At 40.0% G+C, this 21462-nt stretch overlaps 1 protein-coding gene across 1 annotated transcript in view; it reads right to left on the bottom strand.

The window, feature by feature from the left end:
- Positions 1 to 1249: 1249 nt before the first annotated feature.
- Positions 1250 to 21462, bottom strand: part of GORASP2 (golgi reassembly stacking protein 2) — a 33342-nt gene continuing 13129 nt past the window's right edge. The window contains exons 2-10 of the mRNA XM_025912183.2: positions 18671 to 18751; positions 16928 to 17131; positions 15927 to 16013; positions 15080 to 15210; positions 11608 to 11740; positions 9157 to 9280; positions 5181 to 5267; positions 3990 to 4100; positions 1250 to 2384 (exon numbers count right to left, since the gene is read on the bottom strand). Coding sequence (XP_025767968.1) covers positions 2044 to 2384; positions 3990 to 4100; positions 5181 to 5267; positions 9157 to 9280; positions 11608 to 11740; positions 15080 to 15210; positions 15927 to 16013; positions 16928 to 17131; positions 18671 to 18751 — 1299 coding nt within the window. The 3' untranslated portion in view covers positions 1250 to 2043. The remainder of the gene's footprint in view (positions 2385 to 3989; positions 4101 to 5180; positions 5268 to 9156; positions 9281 to 11607; positions 11741 to 15079; positions 15211 to 15926; positions 16014 to 16927; positions 17132 to 18670; positions 18752 to 21462) is intronic.

Below are 21462 nucleotides of genomic sequence, written 5' to 3'. Positions count from 1 at the left end.
ACATCCTCCACCATCACTGCCTCAATCGTGTCTCTCTTGTGTGAACTTGGGAACACTGAGTGATATAGGGAGTTCAAAGGTAATTCTGAGTGCATGTGATCCTTCCACCAAGGGCTGGCCAGAGAGCTCATCTCCATGGTTAGAACACTTCAGGACTGCCCTGAGGCCCGACACACCCCACACCCCACACCCCAAGCTCTCTTCGCTACGCAGCCACAGTAAGTGGCTTCCTGGCAGGGACACGTATCTTTTATATCTGTGTCTCTGGACCCAGTACAGGATCCCTACTTCCATAAACACTGAATCTGGTTTTCCTGAAGGAAGCAGGGAGTATCTCAAATACGAGTTTCGCACCTCATGAAGATCCAATGAGCCAACATAGACCAACTCTGTGCCTAGCTTCCAAGCGAGTGCTAAGAATCCCTCTCTCTCCAGAGCTTAGTGTTTTATATATGCTTATGTTCCTTTTTCTGGGAAGACGGTCCAGGGCTGTCATCATTCTCAAATGAGAACTGTGACCTCACAAGAGTTAAGAATCACTGCATTGGAAGAGCTGCTGTTTTTGTTTTTTAATCACTTTTAAAGCATAAAACTTACTTGCTTTCCACTAAGGTATCTCCTTGACATTTTAAAAAATATGAGCATCTTTTAGAAAGTAGTAACAACTTGCTCACCTCTTCCTATACTGGAAAGTAAAAAATCATATAACATTTAAGTATGCTTGTGAATATTTTTCCTACCAGTTACAAGCTCTTGTTAAAAAAAATAGGATTGCTAACTGAAATATTCTAGAATTATATTTACAATGCAAACAGAAGAAGCTAGTGCTCAGAGCTGGAGCCTTCTTTTATCATTCAGCGTGAAGTACAAACCTGGTTCAGTAGTGGATATATCCTAAAAATTGGCTGGTGCTGGGCCCCCTGTTAGAGGCACTAGGTTGGCGCTGGCAAGTCTAGCTTCCGGCTGAGCAGTCGCAGCTCAATTACACGTGCTGGGCCCTTAGCAACATTCATGCTACTACCAGGTCAATAACTGATGAACCTCTTTTGTCTTATTTAAAAAACAGATATAATATGCATTTAATTTCATTCAATAAATCAATTCCACTTAACTTACCATCTCTTAGAAAACTTGGGAGAGAGCCAACAAAAGACATGAAAAATTACATTAAAGATGTGTGACATACTTGAGAGTAACCAGTGCATACATGGCAATTAGGAGTTGTCATTTAAATGCACAAGAAGAAAAATAAAATTACTGTAATTTATTGCTGAATCTATGCTTGTCCAGTATAGCTATAATATTAGAAGTAGCCACAAAGTGCCACCTTCTGGTTTAAAACTGTGCAGCATTTCCTTTATTTCTTTTTAAATGCCATTTGATGGTGGACGTATAAAGCAACAGCAGCAGTTACAAAATGTTGTCTGAGTAATTGTGAGAGCTCTAAACAAAGATCTGTGAATAGGCTGAATAAAAAGATGTCCAATTCATAGTGCACACTGTGTAACTTTAACAAACATCTTTAGTTGGAATTTTCGTGTAAACCTTTAGAGATTGACTCACAGAAACCAAAAGTAAAATATCTGTTCCTTTCACGATTTAAGTGAGGTGGTCGGCATTCTCAAAAACGACTTACAAAATACAAGAAATGTTGCATGTGAGTACTAGGCATAAAATATTTCATTTTCTTACAGGAGGAGCAGCAGGGGGACAGGGAGCCTCGTGGATGCCCTGTCACCTTTCCCGAAGATGTATACCCCCACGAATGGCAGTGGAAACCTGGCAGCAAGCCACTCAAATTCTTTTTGGTTGTTTTTAAAATACAAGCACTTTCTGACCTTTCCCTCCCAGCCTATGAGCCCCACCCCGACTTGGCAGGATACAAGCCCACGTCCTCTTCCTTAGTTTTCCCCTTAGAATTATTTACAGGATGCCTACAGATACGGTACAAACTAGTATGAAATTAATGAGAGTTTGCATTTCCAGACACGCTCCTGTGGTTAGACAAAGCCCACCACACCAATTCCGAAGACCGGTTCAAAGTTAAGGTGACTCGGAGGCACTTGCATCCGTAACTGCAGAAGCAGGCTTCTCGCCGGCTGGGCTGGATTCGCAGACTCTGTCCTCAACAGTGGTGGGGGCCTTGGGAGTGGGGGGCGTCACATCCGCGGTGGGTGCGGAGGCAGCGTCTGCCTTTGCAGTGGTCGTGACAGGGTCAGAGGGTGGGCTCCCGGTGGGTGCGAGGGAGGGTAACAGCTCCCCTGAGCTCGCTGCAGAAGACACCTCTGGAACCAAAGGGAATGACGGGAGGAACTCGGATGGCATGGGGAGAGGTGCAATGCCAGGTAAGTTTCGGGGAGGCAAGGAAGGAAGAGGTGGCAAACCTAGGACAAAAACGACACAGATCATACATCCTCCCGGCACTGAAAGAGCAGCTGTCATCATCACATGACTGTTTTTATTTGCATTTCATTAAGGAAACTGAAGCCAAGCAAAGACACCACAAATCGCAACTTCTGCTTATCCTCAGGTGGAGGCCAGGACAGTTAGGGTTAAATATCCAATCCAAGACCAGCTGGCCAGAAGGAAAGGTTCCCGCCTTCCAGACTCCACAACCTCCATGTGACTCAGCCAGTTCAGAGAAGAAATGATTCTCCCCGTTAGGACAGGCAGAAGCCCACCCGGCAAGCAGTGCGGCCACACTAGTGTTGGACGTAACTCCTCTTCAGTCAGGCAAGCCCCCAGCTGAGTCAGAGGGGCCCTCTGGACAGAAACAGGAAGAGGAGACGGGCCAGCCTGGGGAGGGAGGCGCTTGTCCTGTAGCCTCCTCCCTTGGCCTCACCTCACCGTAAGCACTCAGCCTCTGTTCAAGCCCTCTGATTGACTGGTAACCATTACACTTGATGGGCTCAACGTGAGGATTTCAAAATGGAGAATGAAGGAAAGAGCGTTGCTGTTTTAAGAAACAAAGGAACGGCAGAAGGTACGATATATTCAGAGCAACCACCGGGCTGGTGAAAACCTCAATGCTCTTAGGGTCTATCTGTTAAGTCGAGGAAAGGGCGGATGAAGCCAAGAATACAGGGCACAATAGAAAAAACAAAAGGAGTGGTAAGACAGGGTAAACATGAGGGTTTACTAGTCTTCCTTTTTTTTTTTTTAAACTACTGGGCGGAAAGTAAATGCGTCCATGAGGACAGGTGATGAATACATACAGATGGGGACGGCACAACGGGGACAGCTACGACCGAGACAGAAACACGACCGTGCACACTCCCTGACATCACCAAGGGGCCTAGCTCCTGAAATGAGCAACTAGTAGTTGCCTTGACATGCGGTCCTCTCAAAGTTGAAGGACAGCTGGGTAATCATTAACTGGAAGAACAGACTTGTGGGCCACTCTGCTGCTTCATTTTCATCAGGGCATAAAATCTGAGCGTAAATACTTGGGAGTATCTGCCAGCTTAACTATGTGTAGCTAAAGTCTCAGTTTTTATCATAAAAACATCTATTAGTAACAGAGAATACGTATCAAATAACAACAAACCCAGCCAGCTGAGCAAGGGTGACAGTTTCACAGCCCATGTTTCTGGTCTTGGCTACTCAAAACAAACACTGCTGGTGGCAGCTACCCAAACACGAGGAGTCCATTCACTTGGGCTGGGTGAATGCACACCTTCCGTACAGTTCGCTCAAAGCAGCACCACACTGCTGTTCTTTATTTCTACAACTGGCCTTTCTGGTATCTGGGCTGTCAGGGTGCAAGGAGAGGAAAATGGAAGAGAGGCGGCCAAGTACAGGAGAATCACAAAAATATTCTTCCTCTTTTTTAAGCTTTTTACACAAAAAAAATAGTATTTATTTGAAGCAGCTGAAATTTGTTCAACTGATCTGCCCTTTCCAGAAAAAACTGCAATAGAGGATCTGCTTTCCTGGGTAAAAGCTTTTTATTTAGACAGAGTCCTAGGAAGGCAAGATGGGCCACATACCCGCGTTCACCAGTTCTGGTAAGCTGACGCCTGGCATGACGTGCGGTGTAGGGAGGTTGAGGTTGGGGAGGGTGGGCAGGTTAGGTAGTCCTGCTGGTAAAGGCATCAGACCTAAAGAGAAGGCAGAGAACAAATGATAAAACCACTTCCTCCGGGGAAAACATTCAATCCTCATGTTTTGAAAAAAATACTACCCACTTCAAATTGAGAACACCAGAAGTCCACTTACTGTGGGGCAGTTCTGTATCATAACATTCACAAAACAACAAAGCTCACTATGTGAAATGTCTTTCTGTACCTAAGTGATTAGATGGCTAAGTAGGTAAGGCTTAAAAGACACTCGTGTACCTCCAAACCCAAGAGCAAGAACGATGATGGCCTGAGTGTCGCGGGGAAGGAGCTGATTTATGTCAGCAAGTACGGTAGTAAATGGAATTAAATTTCTCTTTGAATGGCTGAGGTTCACAATCCTTCTGGCTTTTTAATTTTTTTCTGAAATAATTTCAGATTTACAGTTGCAAAAGTAGTTTATATAACTATAATATATATATACTTTATATATATATATTATATATATATACACACACACCTTTCACTCAAATTCCCCACATGTCAACATTTGTACCACATTTCTTTACCACTCTCTGTGTGTGTGTCTGTGTACACACTTGGTTAATCACTAAATAGGTGTGTGCAATGACATCTTCAGTCATACAATTAAAGGCTCTCATGATGCAAGTATATTTGATCCCTGAAATAACAGTGTTTGCTAATAACACCGTTATCCCTGAAATAAGATTGTTATCTGATGGGTAAAGAAACTTGGTCTTCACTGGGAACAGTAAGAAATAAACACAAATCTAACTTCATGTTAAAGCTCCTAAAGAAGCTAATATGGAATGCTCTCTTTCAGCACAGAACTTTTGCATATTCCTTCTTCCTGCCTCACGCTGCACTGGAGGCATAGCTGGCTGAGGACAAGGAGCCTGGGGCTCAGAAGTTAACAGCTGGTGACTGACAGCTCACTGCTACTTACTCTCATTTATCACAAAGTTATAGCAAAGATAAAATGAGATGAAAAGACATAAAAAGTCACCACAGAGGTATACGGTTTTTCCCACTGTTTTTTAAGGTGCACAATATTACTAATGCTATTATCACTACATACATCTCCAGTCTCCTGCTGCTTACCTGGTAATGTAGTAGCTGGATTCATTGGTGGCACAGAAGTGAGGGACTGGCTTACTTGTGGTGGCAATAATGGTACTGTTGGTACACCTAAAACAAAAACATGATCTTAAACAAAATTTCTAACAATTTCAGCTGACAAAGAACGAAGACACTTTATTAGGACAGTCTTCAGACCCCTTCCCTCACCACCACGGTAGGGTCTTCATTCCGTGGGACTCATTCAGGCCCGGCTTCTGGCTGCTTCACCAACTGTCTTAGCTGATCTACATACTCTGCCTGTGGCCTTTAACAAAGACTGTTAGCAGAGTCTCGGCTAAGAGGGCGGGAGGCTCTGCAAACCCACCCCAGCTAAGCTCACTGGACAAGAATTTTATACCTGACATAAGGCTAGATTAGAAAACTGTTATACAAATTCAGAAATGAGACTCGAGGATTCTAGTCAATCTCTATGGGGCTCCTGAACTAGAATGCCCCATAAACCTAGGGCTGCTGGCGGGGGGGGGGGGACCATGTGCCCTCTGAAACCATGAATGCTGGTCTGTGAAAGGGGAGAAGATGCAGATGGCCTGGAAGAGACAAGAGAGCATGTGGGCCTCCAGAGATGGAGAGAACGACCTGGCTTCCTGAATTTCCATTTCCTTTTGATCTACAGGCTCTGTGACACTCTGAAGTCTTTTTACTGATGTTATTAGCTTGAGAAGGTTATGTTCTTCAAATGCAAGTAACTCTTAGGATTCTACATAATAAAGGTTATCTATTAATGTCTACCACCTACTCATGCTAGAGGCTTTGCTGTTATCCAAACAATAGTGCACACGGAGTCCAGATTTTCTTACAGAAATGTGCTTAAATATGGTAGCAGGAATGAACTGTGCCTAAAAGCATGAAGCAACCCTTTTCATATAATTACTTTTTCATGTATTTACTTTTCTGCAGAAATTGGAGGCATGTAAAAGAAAAAGAGGGTTCTTTGCTTTCATCAGATTCTCATGAAAGTTGGTTGACTACTACGTTTGTTCATTAATTCCAGCTTTTTGGGGGCACCTACGGGGGGGGTGTGGGTGTGTGTGTGTGTGTGTGTGTGTGTGTGTGTATGTTAGACATTGTTCTAGGCACTAAGGCACTCTACAACATAAAGAAATTAGAAATCACTACCTTCAGGATATATTCTAATAATGGACAGGAAAAGGGACACAGAGATTGAACAAGTAAAATAACCAACATGTAAAATGGTGGGAGTTCTCTGCAGAAAACTCAAGCAGGGGAGGGGACAAGAAATGTGAGGCATGAGGGCGGGTAGCAAAAAGGTCACACTGATTAATGCTATTTCAAAACGATATATTCATTTTCTAAAATTTCATAATCCAAAAATTTTCAAATCTATACAGGAGTTTTCTTTTTTAAAGATACTTTTAATGTTTCTACAGTTACTGCTTGGGCTATTTTGCAGCAAATTACTTAAAAGCAAAGATGGGTAAGTAAATGCCTAACAAAAAGTGGGTTCTCACATGTCACACTGCAAGAATACTCAATTTTTTAATTGATTTATTCAGAGTGAAAATGTTGATTTCAGTCTCTTCTGAGTATTGCTTTATTTACATTTCTATCTTTTAATATTCAAGAAGCCATTTCTCCACAGCGTAATAAGGCCAGGGATCCCAGCACATGCTTTTAAGATAACACAAGTGTAACCATAATGTAGTGAGGGAAGATATGGTCTGCTCCCATGGCAGTTACACCAACCCACCTTTACTAAGTCTATTCAGGAATAAACTAGAGGACCATCTGATGGAATGTAAGGAAAAAACCCACAATATAAAAACAAGATGCCAACACTGCTCAAGTGAAATAAACTTTAAATTGGATCCCAACTGGATCTATGACTTGATATTGATGACATTAATATTTAATTTCATCTAGGCAATGTTCTAAAACTGGATTGTGATGACTGCACAACTTCATAAATTTACTAAAAATCATTGAGAGGGGCGCCTGGGTGGCGCAGTCGGTTAAGCGTCCGACTTCAGCCAGGTCACGATCTCGCGGTCCGTGAGTTCGAGCCCCGCGTCGGGCTCTGGGCTGATGGCTCAGAGCCTGGAGCCTGTTTCCGATTCTGTGTCTCCCTCTCTCTCTGCCCCTCGCCTGTACATGCTCTATCTCTCTCTGTCCCAAAAATAAATAAACGTTGAAAAAAAAAAATTTTTATAAAAAAAAAAAAAAAATCATTGAGATGTATACATACAGTGAGTTAATCTTATGGTATGCAAATTATATTGTAAAAAAGCTGGGGAAAAAAACAAGCAAATGGTAGGGGGTAGAGAGGTGTATCACCATATTGAAAACTGGTGAAGCTGGGTGTTGGGGGTTCACAGTACCATACCATCTATTTTAGACTGTTTGACATTTTTAATTATAAAAAGTTGAAATTTTAATGTTTATTTATTTTTGAAAGGGGGGGAGAGGTAGAGAGAGAGAGAGGGAGGGAGGGGGGGGGAGAGAGAGAGAGAGAGAGAGAGAGAGAGAGAGAGAGAGAGAATCCCAAGCAGTTTCTGTGCCATTAGCACGGAGCCTGATGCAGGGCTTGACCCCATGAACCATGAGATCATGGCCTGAGCTGAAATCAAGAGTTGGCTGCCAATCAACTGTGCCACCCAGGTGCCCCCAAAAACTGAAATTTTAAATATTATCTAGAAAAACACATCTTTGGGAAATAAAATGAAGACTCTGAAAAGGGCTGGGATTTGAACCAAAGGGACCAAGTGCAGAAATAAATTGTTGAACTTAACTGCATCTTGGTGAATACATTCTAAGTCCGTTCCAGAACAAAGCCAAGTATGAACAAATTTTGAACACAAATATTAAAAGGAGCTCAAGAATAAAAGGTATTAATGAAATACAACTAAACTATGTCAGTATTTCTTTTGCTTCCTCAGTATTTAATTAAATAATATACTCTTGGTATTATCAAGAAACAAAACCAGAAAACAGGAGATTTTTAAAAAGGCAAGAGAAAAGTAAACTCTACCAACCTACCAAGCTAAGATCTATGTCATGTGATGAAGCAATCTCACATCTAGGAATATAACCAAGAAAAACGAAGACATAGGTCCATGTAAAAACCTGTACACAAATGTTCTTGGCAGCATTATTCATAACAGCCAAAAAAGTAGAAACCACCTCAATGTCCCTCAACTGATTAATGGATAAACAAAATGTGGCATGTCCATACAAAAGAACATTATCTAGCCGTTAAAAAGGAAGTATTAATATATGATACAACATGAAGGAACCTTGAGAGCATTATTCTATGTGAAAGAAGCCAGTCACAGAAACCATGCATACTGCATGAAATGTCTATATTAGGAAAATCCACAGAAAGAAAGATTAGGAATTGTCTAGGCCTGAGGGGCTGGGGAAAAACAGTAAATGACAGATACAGGGTATAGGGTTTCTTCTGGCGTAATGAAATGTTCTAAAATTGACTGACATGATGGTTGCACAACTTTGCACAAATACACTGAAAAAAATCCCACTGAATTGTAGACTTTCAAAGGGTGAATTGTATGGCATGTAAATTATATCTCAATAAAGCTGCTGGAATAAAAACTGAAACAAAAAATGACTGTATTAGGTAGAACGAGAAATACAGAAAAGGAGGAAGACATGTATGTGTCCCCTGAGCAAGACTGAACCCTCTAGGAAGAGAACGTTATCCTGCTCACTTCTGTTATCTCCAGCGTTTACTATCCAGGGGATACTGCAAACATTTGTTGAGGAAATAGAGCAAACAGAATTTAAAGGTACAGTCCTGACTCTACAACTTGTCTAAAATAGACTGAGAAGTGGTTTAAATGCAGGACATATCTACAGTTTTCAAAGTACACTGGCATTAATTTTTAAAATCTATGGCTTGAGGCAGAAAAGAAGATCGTGTAAAACAAAGTAAGTTGAAAAGAGAATAGATTTTTCTGCTCACCTGTACTGAGAACATTACTGACAGCTGGTGGAGTTGAGCTAATAGAAAGTCCAGACAGTCCCTGTTCAATTTCTGTAGTTCCTGGTGGTGACAAAGATGGAGGATTAACTGAGGACAGCTGGACCTGCCAAAAAAAAAAAAAAAAAAAAAAGAAAGAAAAAGCACTCAGGTTTATTTCAAAGAAAATACATACACTGTCTCTCACTGGTCCTACAGACACCGCTTTTTTTGTTTTAGTTTTTATTTAAATTCCAGTTAATATACAGTGTAATATTAAATTTCAGGTGTACAATATAGTCATTTAACACTTCCACACAACATCTGGTGCTCATCACAAGTGCACGCCTTAAACCCCATCACCTATTTAACCCATCCTCCCACCCTTCTCCCCTCTGGTTACTGTCAGTTCTCTGTAGTTAAGAGTCTGTTTCTCGGTTTGCCTCTTTTTCCCTTTGCTCACTTGTTTTGTTTCTAACAGGTACCTTTTTTGATCATACTAGCTGTCAACGTTTTCACCTGGCACTTCTGCCTTCAGACACTCCTTCCTATTTTTGTTACATGTCAAGGACCACGTGCTATAAACATCTTCCCATCCGGTCACTTCCAGTCTCTGGACACGTGGCATCTCCCCCATTACACACACTGTTCTAGCTACTCCCACCCTAGGAGGAGATTCTACGTTTTCCTCCTTCACAGATGCCCAAAACTCATTTTACTCCACCTTGAAAACACTGCTTTTCTCTTCTCTGAGTTCTCAGCCAGTTGTAACTTTCATCATTCCCGGAAGAAGTCAGCTCAAAGTCTTAATGCGGAATGGAGTCCTTAAAAGTTTCTCAAGATGTCTAACCCTTCAGTCCACCTTATCTTTTCTCATCAATGAATGAATGTGGCAGCCAGACCCCCACCTTCTGGGGTGGGGGAGGGATAAATCTATATGGAGTCTATGGATGGGTGGATGGGTGGTTTCATCTCTGGATACTCCAACTTCTGCCAGCTCCAGTGCCCTCTAGCCCTTTTCCCTAGCTGCCATTTCAGCCTCTGGTCTTCCAGACTGCCCACAGAGGCTTATCTGGGGCAGAAACCACAGATGAGGAGCAGCAGATTAACATGTAACTACATGGGCTCTGGCTGTCAGTCAATGGCAGGGGTGGGGAGTGAGAAAAGGTTACACTTCCCTGTAGCATTTTTTCTACTTTCTTTAGAACTGATGCTAGTGGTGGCAGCCCTTTCTTTCTTTATAGCTGTAGCATTTTCCTTCTGGATGTTTGGTTTTTATTTAGTCATGCAGACAAGAGTTAACTGTCCTTTGAGGCTTTCATAGAAAGCATGCTAAAAGCCTGGGGCACCTAAGTGACTCAGCTGGTTAAGAGTCCAAGTCTTGGGGCGCCTGGGTGGCTCAGTTGGTTAAGCGTCCGACTTCAGCTCAGGTCACGATCTCACGGTCCGTGAGTTCGAGCCCCGCGTCGGGCTCTGGGCTGATGGCTCAGAGCCTGGAGCCTGCTTCCGATTCTGTGTCTCCCTCTCTCTCTGACCCTCCCCCGTTCATGCTCTGCCTCTCTCTGTCTCAAAAATAAATAAACGTTAAAAAAAAAAAAAAATTAAAAAAAAACAAAAAAAAAGGGTCCAAGACTTGTGGTTGCGGTCATGACTGGGGTCTGTACTGACAGTGTGGAGACTGCTTGGGATTCTCTCTCCCTCTCTCTCTGCCCCTTCCCCACTCTCGCACTCACACTCTCAAAATAGATAAACATTAAAAAAATAAATAAAAAATAAAAGCCTGTTAAGCCTGTACAAATACCTTATCCTTAAAAAGTCTTACTTTGATCTTGTAAGCATCCCCACACAGCATCTTGCTTTGTTTCTAGTTCAGTTTCTTGAAAGATTAAGCACCAGCTATCATTACCACCTTACCACCATTTGCCCTCCATCCTGTGACTTGATCTCTGCCCGCTGCCAGTCTCTGAAAGTGTCCTAGCCCAGGACATGTGTTTGTCACTCCTTCTCTAACCTGACTTCTCTTAATTTTTCTTGATGCTTTGTCCTCCCTTTGGATTTCTGTCTTCCCTTTGGACTTCCTCTGTCGGATCCCTGTTCTTTCCTGGATCCCCTTTCTGCCCATACATTTAAATATTAGGAATGTTCAAGATTCTAACCTCAGTCCTCTGATCCACCAGGCCCAATCCCTCAATAATTTTTATCGCTGCTCATTAGGTTAAATTACCCTCTCTTTGCTGATGATTCCCAAATCTGTATGTCTAGTCTTGTCCTCGTTCCTGAAATCCAGATCCACAGGCTATCTATCTGGATATCCTACAGGAATTTCAAATTCAACATGGTCAACACTTAACTCCTCTCTTACCCTATCTCCATTACTGCTACTACCACACACACTGACACTTGACTCGTTTTAGCGAAAACTTTATACATCATCAGGTAGTAAAATTATCTCACCTCTGTAAATCCATCTTTAAGAGGAGTAATAGGTGTACCAGTCATCTGTCCAGGAAGAGAAATTTTCTTCCCTTCTTCAAATGGGCGTGTTGGTATTCGATGCAAATAACCATATCCAATGCCACATCCTAGGCTGTGAAAATATTTTTACTTCTTAAAGTTATTGTTATCAATCACAGCTTGCATTTCACTGAGGTTTGGAAATACAAAACCAAATTCCCATTCTTTTAAGTGTCATCCTATCAGAGGCCTCTTCTGACCACCCTTTAAAAAATAGCACCCCCCTTCACCAGACACTACCCTTACAGCTCCTTTATTTTTCTTCAAGCATTTATCCTCATCTGACACACTGCACATTTATTTATCTGCTGTCTCCCCCAATAAAATGTTAAGGTCCTTAAGAGCAGGGACCTCGTTTTGTTTACTGCCATAACAGTTCCTGACACATGGCAGACACTCAATAATTACTTGCTGAACGAATGACATACAGCCCTTTCCACTGAAGAGCTCCAAGTACTTCTGTCCGATGATGTCACTTACACAGTCCCTAGTTCTATTTCAGAGCCTGACACAAATCAATCCAAGTTAATCCAGAGTCCTAATTTATCCTCTCATTGCCACCAGAGGCATCTTTCTAGTAAGACATGATCACACTGCTTTTCAGTCTGCTGGCCTCCCAATATGCCTTTTCTCTTCTTCCCTTTGCAGAATTTCTTCTCCGCATTGTTGGCAGTGCTGGTGGGACTGTCAATCAGGGAGCCTAGTCCAACCCAAGGAGTGGCTCATAACCAAAGCCAGGCCAATCCACCTTTCTTTGCCCATGGCTGCAGATCTTGGGAGTGACAGAAAACAAAAACAGCTTCATCTCTTCAGTAGAACACTAATGAAAACTGCCAATTAGTCCTTCCTCTCTAAATCCCTAGCAGTGCTGAATTCTGTCCTTCCCACATCTGATTCTTTAAGCTGTTTCTTTGATTATCTGAGCAACTCCACAGCAATAAATCCATGTCTACTTAGGACAACGACAGTTAGTTTCTACTGTTTGGAACCAACAAACCCCCACTGGTACAGTATTTCACAGTCCCACTACCCAAGGTATATCCAAATTCCTGACTGTGGGATTTAAGGCCCTTCACAATCAGATTCCAACTTAGGTTTCCATCATTATTACTTTTATTTCCTAAACTACTCGATACTTTCTGAGAAGCCCATGCACAGATATCTCTGCCTCCCCCCACCCCCGCCAATGCATCTTTTGTTTCTATGGATTTGAGCCCCCAACAAAAGCCAGGAGAGCAAGCAGTGGCCGACTTCGGCTCTTCCTAAGCCAAATCTGACTTTGCAATGATGCTTCATATTACAAAATTACCTCTTCCTTTGCTTACTTTTCGTCCCTTCTACCATCAAATCTGTAATTATCACTAAACTAGATCTCAGATTTAGAGGGAGAAAGTAAGATTAAATAATTTAGACTGATTGATCATAGCCTATCAGACATAGGTGCATTTTAAAACAAGGTGATTAATCAAAATAAGTGGTTGCAGAGAAAGCACTGAGGCCACAGTGAGCCCCTCTGCAAACTTACAGATAGCCCAAGACTGAAACTAAGAGAAATATGCTGGAACAAATGAAATTTGGTCAGTCTCTGAGGAAGGAATGAAACCCACAGGTACACATCTGCCAGATGAGGGCAGACTAAAAATGGTCTATATGCATCTGTCTAAAGCAATGGCTGATCAATGATACTAAACCATGTCCCAAAGAAAAATGTCTTCCACAGAAAAGGAGTAGTTGCCAGAGTCTAGAAAAGAAGGCTCCAAGAATGAGAATGTAGCAGTATTTAGTCTGCAGAATTAAACATTAAAGAATTAGTAATGTTCTTTGCTATTGGACTCCACCATGATTCCATGCTTACTGAGTACTCTTGTGATGCTAATCCGACCTGAGTATTCTAACTGGAGAAGAGACGCTTTTCTATTATAAACTAAAAGCCATTCTAATAAATACATCAGCTTCTCTACAAATTTAGTTTATATGAGGCAGTCCCTCTGAAATGAGTCAGTTTTGAATGCCTTGAGAAGATCATATTTCTGTGTGTTTACAAACCTGGACAACAGATAATAACTTGATCAAGAACTGTCCCAGAAAGGCCAGATTCTTAAGGTGATACCTCTATCTATTTTCTCAAATTGCAAAAAGCTAGTATCCTGGTTGCAATATCTAGTCAGCTGCAGAATCTCAGGTAGTGTGGGGAATGATTATGAACAAATACGGGCTTTCTCTGCCTGTGTCAACTAGGTCATCCCCTTACCAGCAATTACTGGAACTTTTATAAAATATTTGTGAAAGTTTCCAAACCCTAGGCTTTCCTATAATTATGGCTTATGCTCAAAAATTCCTCAATTAAACAAGGCTTTCAAGACAATGAAAAACTTGTACAATTTAAACAACAGCTGAAAGACCTACAGAGGCAAAGTTAAGTCCACATGTTTTGCTTTGGCTTTTTGAAATTAGGAAATTGACTTGATGAACAGTCCCGAGAAACTGATTTTCTAGTTTGCTTCTCTGCGTGGCTTGATCCTCTTTCTAAATTGCTTTTTATAGTTGCTGCAATTTTGTCTAACTTTTGGCTAGTTTGTCCACTTCTGAAAGCCAACAGTTTTCCACAAAATGCTAAGGAATTTCCCCAGCAGCTAGACAAAGTTACAATTGTATTGTCCCATTGCTGGGGAAGGAACTGGGAAAATAAAACTGAAAACTGTTTTATTAAAATACAAAACAAAACAAGGCTGTTCACTCTTAGATCAGTAAGGAAAAGGACACTACCTAAATATGTTCTTTAAAAAAATGCATTACTGAGGGGCGCCTGGGTGGCTCAATCCATTAAGCATCTGACTTCGGCTCAGGTCATGATCTCGTGGTTTGTGAGTTCGAGCCCCGCGTCGGGCTCTGTGCCGACAGCTCAGAGCCTGGAGCCTGCTTCCGATTCTGTGTCTCCCTCTCTCTTTGCCCCTCCCCTGCTCATGCTCTGTCTCTCTCTGTCTCAAAAATAAACAAAACATTAAAAAAAAAAATAGATTACTGAATTCGATATTCCAGGTCAGCTCTTTCCTTTTCTCAAGAAAAGTCTTATAATAAACCAGTAACTTGTTTAAAAATAAAAGCGGGGCGCCTGGGTGGCGCAGTCGGTTAAGCGTCCGACTTCAGCCAGGTCACGATCTCGCGGTCCGTGAGTTCGAGCCCCGCGTCAGGCTCTGGGCTGATGGCTCAGAGCCTGGAGCCTGTTTCCGATTCTGTGTCTCCCTCTCTCTCTGCCCCTCCCCCGTTCATGCTCTGTCTCTCTGTCCCAAAAATAAATAAACTCTGAAAAAAAAAAAAAAAAAAAAATTAAAAAAAAAAAAAATAAAAATAAAAGCAATCATGTTTACTGTAAGTTTATGCAATCATTACTTAGTCTAAAAGGTGATCTTACCTGCCTTCTCCACCCCATGCGGAATTTGGTGTAATAATCACTTCTCGACAGTTATCAGTGTCTGTATTATACACATAAAGTTTCAATGGTTTTGCTTCATGTGTTTCAATAAGGCTGAACAGATCTTCAGACTGCAAAAGCATCACAGGAAAGAAACATTTTTACATTACTGAACTTTAGAACAGTGAGTCAAACCTGGTTAATACCGGAATCACCTGGAAAACCTTTTTAAAAAGTACAGACTGGGCCCTGCTGCTAGACATAAAATTCATTCCTTAAAACCAACATTCCAAACAAGGTTTCAGATATTTTACCTAGCTCCTATGTGCAAGGTCTTATGTCCAGTTCTCTAAGACCTAGTCAGCAAGTTTAGCAAAACTCTTCTACACCCAAATTCTACATATTCTGCTTTTACTCTTCATTAGTAAGACCTGGTTACCTGGGCATCATATTTTTCCTCTCACTTTTTTTTAGCAATATATACTTCCACTAGCTAACAGACAAGGAAAAGGATCTAATGCAGCTGAGTCAACTTTGATCCCTTAAAAAGAGGAAGAGAAAATGAAATCAATAACTAAAATGAACATTTGATTTAGTCTTGAAGTATGTAAGAGATTTCTGTATATCTCATACAAAATCTGTGCAACTGCCACACATATGTATTTTTCCTCACAGCTATACCCAGGAAGATACCTCCCAGATATTCTGTTTAACACCCTGTTGTGAAAGTTATCTTGATCAGCCAAGAACTAAATTTCAACTCTAAATGTGAAGTATGCAAATATACTTCTGAACTTAACATTAATGAGAATATACAACTTTCATTATTAACAAACACACTAATTACCTCATTCATGACTGTATCTGCTCCAATGATATAATCACTGTGAGGTCTAAGACCTGCCAGTGCTGCAGGAGAATTTGATTCTACTTCCTGGAATAACACAAAAACACACCCCCCAAATTAATGTACATAAAATAATCTTTCAAATTTTACAGTTTAGTCCTTAATTATAATGATTTAAAAACCCCTGTACTTCTGGGGCACCTGGGCAGCTCAGTCGGTTAAGTGTCTGACTTTGGGTCAGGTCACGATCTCATGGTCCATGGGTTTGAGTCCCGTGTCAGGCTCTGTGCTGACAGCTCAGAGCCTGGAGCCTGCTTTGGGTTCTGTGTCTCCCTCTCTCTCTCTGTCCCTCCCCCTCTAGCACTGTCTTTCTCTCTTAAAAATAAACGTTAAAAAAAAAAATTTTAAAAACCTCTGTACTTCTATCTTGTTAGACATGTCAGAAACTATAGAATATACACATTTAAATCTCTCAAACATAAAATCACATAATATTTAATAAATATTTAAAATATTTATTATTTTAGCTGTTTGTAGCTATCTGCTTTAACAATTCTTGTAATGGATAAATCAATAGAAAAATAGTTCTTAGGCACCTACATTTGCTGCTCTTTTTTTTTTTTTTTAAATTTATTTTGAGAGAGTTCATGTGTGTGAGCAGGGGAGGGGCAGAGAGAGAATCCCAAGCGGGCTCTGCACTGTCAGCGTAAAGCCCAACGTGGGGCTCAATCTCACAAACTGTGAGATCATGACCTGAGCCAAAATCAAGAGTCGGATGCTCAACAGACTGAGCCACCCAGGCACCCTAAGTTTTACAAATTATTCCTAAGTTTAAAAAAATTATTAATCCATATATTTAAAGCAATGAATTCCATTTTTCAGAAACTAAAAATAGCCTAATAATAATAGTAATAATACCTCTACAATCCAACCAAGCTGAAGACTGCACCTTTCTACAACATTTCTTAAATTGCAAGTAACATCTCACACTTGATACCTACCAATACATGCCAAACGTTTTCATTTGCCCCATCAAAGCTGCAGAAACGAATGCTCACTCCCAACAAGCCCTGGCCACCCCACATGTTACTTGGTGTGACAGAGGTCTCTCGAAGCTCCAGTGTTTTACTACTGTAGATAAGCATTTTTACAGGTTTTTCAACATTTGCTTTCAGTAGATCCTTAAGAGTGTCATTGTCTTTATTCTGTGAACACATAGAAATATTATTTCTTAATGAATAAAAAATGTTAACTATTTTAGCTTAAGCATCCTATGGCCCTACTGGAGTAGTATTAATAATCAACATCCAACAGGTAAAGCTTTCATTAATATTCAAATGCTCCTTGAAGTGAAAGAATGTCAAAAATTAAGAACAACTCCTATGTTATCAACAACTTCTGACTTTTTTCTAATAGTTGACTACGGATTATGGATTTTGAAACCCAACATTATTTGAGGTGATCTAGAGCTTTAGTGATAAAAAACCAAAATACTCCGGGATGCCTGGGTGGCTCAGTTGGTTAACCGCCCAACTTCGGCACAGATCGTGATCTCGCAGTTTGTGAGTTCGAGCCCCACATACAGCTCTGTGCTGACAGTTCAGAGCCTGGAGCCTGCTTTAGATTCTGTGGGTTCTCTCTCTCAAAAATAAATAATAAACATTAAAAAAAATTGTTTTTAGTAAGAAAAACAAAAGAAAACCCAAAAAACAAAATACTCCTTAAGAAGTCATATTACGGGGGCGCCTGGGTGGCTCAGTCGGTTGAGCGGCCGACTTTGGCTCAGGTCATGATCTCGTGGTCTGTGAGTTCGAGCCCCGCGTAGGGCTCTCAGAGCCTGGAGCCTGTTTCAGATTCTGTGTCTCCCTCTCTCTGACCCTCCCCCGTTCATGCTCTGTCTCTCTCTGCCTCAAAAACAAATAAACGTTAAAAAAAAAAAATTTAAAAAAAAAAAAGTCACATTACTAACAAAATTGGTATGACTTTGATTTTAAAATCTAGAACATTTGCTGAGGTTGTAGTTTAATTTTGGACAGCACTCCTAAACATATGCTTTATTTATTTATTAGGAACTGGCAGGAGAGAAAAATGGAAGCAGTATGTTAAATATTTCATTACATAAATGAAAAAAGGCCATTATGTAGGAGATGCTGATAATGAACAAAAAGTTGAAACTGCTATGAAAAAATAAACCAACCAAGTAGCCACAGTCATAAGAATTTCTGTTGCTGAAATTATCTAATTTTTTTTTCCTTAAGACTTTACTACGGGGAAACTGAAAGCAACTTATAAAAGGTGGTTTTAATTCTGTACTTTTGGAACATAATTATCTGGTTCCAATAATATTATTTATATATCAAGGAATTCAGCTCCAAGAAAACTAAGTTATTTGAGAATGGGTCTTTACTCATCCACTTGTCAGTAACATACAAAAGTCTGACATTACTGAAAAAGCAAACTTTTTAATCCTAATTATTTCTTTCTGCTTAAAAAAATTAAATATTTAACATATAAAAGTCTCCAGTAATTTTATTCTCCTAAGATAGTCACTGAAGGGTGAGGTATATATAGTATTTTGTATTTGACATTTTCATGTTTACTAACATAATTTTTACAAACTGGTATCATAACCCCATTTAATGTTTGTAACTAACGAATAAACATCCACCCCAGATAATCTGAAAAATTCCAATTTCAAAAGGTTACAAAATACTATAGTCAAAACTACAAAAAGCTGAACTTACTAATCTCGAACCATTAATGGAAACAATAAAATCAAAGAATGGCTCCAGTCCAGCTCTATGTCCTGGGGAATTTTCTTGTACCTGTAAAAACAAAAGTGCCAAAAAAGAAAAATGCAAAGCTTAATTAAAAATTATGAGCTAAATTTTAATACCTATCTCTTTTCAGTAAAATTAAGATAATTTCACTGATAAGGAGAGAGGTAAAACACACTAGTTCTCTCATTTCTCTTCCTCTCTCCCAACTAATGCCCTTGTAGTTCCCTAAATTCTACCTATTCTTTAAGTTCATCCCACATATGAGGTTCTTTCTCTATGGTCCTATTTCACTCTACCTTCTACTTTTGGAGGTTGGGGGCAACCTTCTCAGGTTGTAGCACAGGACATAGCAGACAGTTACTCATTACAACTGAGTGACAAATTCAAATTAATTTAGCAAGCATTTATTCCACGACCACTACTAGTAAGGCACCACTCAATTAACAAAACTAATATAGGAACATAGCTACTATGTCAAGATATTTATAATCTATTAAGGAACAGACAAGAGGAAGGAGAGACAGAAGACACACAGTCCTCTAATAACTACAGAGGTTAAGGGCTATAATGGAGGTACAGAGTTCTAAGGAGAAGATTAATTCTGACTGAAGAAGCTTCACAGGAAAAAAAAAAAAAGACATCCGAATTGTGCTTTAAAATAAAGGGTTTTGGGGGAGCCTGGGTGACTCAGTTGGTTAAGTGACCGACGCTCAGGTCATGATCTCACAGCTCATGGGTTCAAGTCCCGAGTCAGGCTGCTTCGGGTTCTGTTTCTCCTTCTCTCTCTGACCCTCCCCTGCTTGTGCTCTCTCAAAAATAAAAAAACATTAAAAAACTTTTTTAAGAATACACCACTTATAAAAAAAATAGAGGGTTTTAAAGTTGAGATAGGTAAGGGGATAAAAAGGACATCTGAAAGTTGAAATGAGTAAATATCCAGGAGTCTGAAAAAATGGGGATCATAATATAGTATAGCTAGACAACAGAATGGTGTGGGACAGACATATAGAATTATAGATTTTGAAAATCACAAAACTTCTAATCCAGGGGATCTTAAACTGAGGTCTGTGTGGATAGCTTCAGGGAGCACTGCAGCTCCTGAAATTATATGCAACATTTTGTAGTAATCAGCAGTTTTCCGGGTATAAAGATCCACGGCTTTCATTAGATTCTCAAAGGGTTTCTCCAAATAAAATGCTAAACCCACAGATTTTGTGCAATTCTTTTATTTGCAGGTGAAGAAACCATCCTGTGACTTGCCTATGGTCCTATAGTTGGCTCGTGGCAGAGGTTAAACTCAAAAGTATATCTTATAACATTAGTCCAATAAGGAGACTGGAAAAAAAGAGTGGAGCCGGACTTATACAGGACTTTAAATGGAAGAATAAGATTACTTAGATTCTCAACAATTCAAATGGTTAGTTAGCATACCAAACTTGAAATGGACTAAAATTATTAAATTTTCTAAATTTACAGTAATAAAAATATTAGTAGCTGGCAATAGTAATATAGTATGACAAAACAGCAAAAAGTTAATACAATCCACTTTGTATTTCCTCTAAAATATGTTCATAATGTTTTAAGGACTTTTTATTCAGAGTGATATTATTTTATACTGTCAAAACTATCCTTTGAAAACGAGGTTTGCATGGATATTTGCAGGCCGATTATCTGTAACACTCCCAACAGTTCTAACAGTCAACAGTCAATTCTGAAGTTATGCAAATAATAGATGCACTCATTCATCCACACACAAATCTGCAGTTATCTATACAGTAACAAATTTTACTGCTTTCAAAATGGAACCCAGGAAGGAATCCAGAATATGTTCCTCTAATACCAGACTTCTTGGATTAAGGAAATTTAATATTTGCTTAATGATACATTCATTCCTTTTTGGACTAATGTTACCTTTTAGGTAAAACCAAATTATACTATCACTGCTTCTGAAGAAGTAAAACTAGGTCTTCTTCATTTGTCACAGTACAAAAGTTGTCCATTATAAAGATGGCTCCATGTTTTAATTTACTAAAACTGTTTAATCTTGCTTTCTGTAAATTCTCTTGCAAATTTGGGACTACGTCATTTTTGTAAATTAAACAAGTTGATTAAATATCAAAGGGTTTTATTATTTACAAGTGTTAGCTCTAATGAAAATAATCAGCACAAACTCGTTTAGCTTCTTTATACTCAGTTTTCTTAAATGAAGGATATTTTATATTCTACATGTTACCAAGTAAAATGTCTAGAACTCGAAGTGGCAGACAGATTTCTCTTCAAAAGGCAACTCTGTAAGGAAAACAGTGGCAGTCTGGAGTTATTATGAGAAGAAAAGGGAGGTCAAGTCACAGCTAGCTGGGAGAGTCATGATCTACTAGGTGTGAAATGCCTATTAGGTGCCTAGCAATTAGGTGTGAAATGCCTCAAGTGTGAAAAGAGGATAATTAGCATAGACCCCTGGAGACCCTTCGCTGTGGCGTTTCTCACTTAATAAGGTCCTCGTCTAATCCTCTGATTCTCTGAATCTGAATGTTTCCAAATGACTTTTTTTTCTAGAAACCAACCAGTCCATTGATCAATTTCAGACTTCTCCACTGAGGCTGCCAAAAGTTTATCTTTCAGTTAAAAAGGGACAAAGATAGTACTTTTGTAATGTCATCACCAACTTAGAAAGTTGATCCCACACACTGATGCTTGCCATGCCACCCTCCAAGTATAAAGTTTTACCACTATTTGAAATGGAGTTTCTAATAACA

This window comes from Puma concolor, chromosome C1, assembly GCF_028749965.1.
Source record: "Puma concolor isolate L17-30 chromosome C1, mPumCon1.1.hap2, whole genome shotgun sequence".
Classification (NCBI taxonomy): Eukaryota; Metazoa; Chordata; class Mammalia; order Carnivora; family Felidae; genus Puma; species Puma concolor.
The sequence above is the reverse complement of the archived record's forward strand: the minus strand, read 5'-3'. Positions and strand labels throughout refer to the sequence as shown.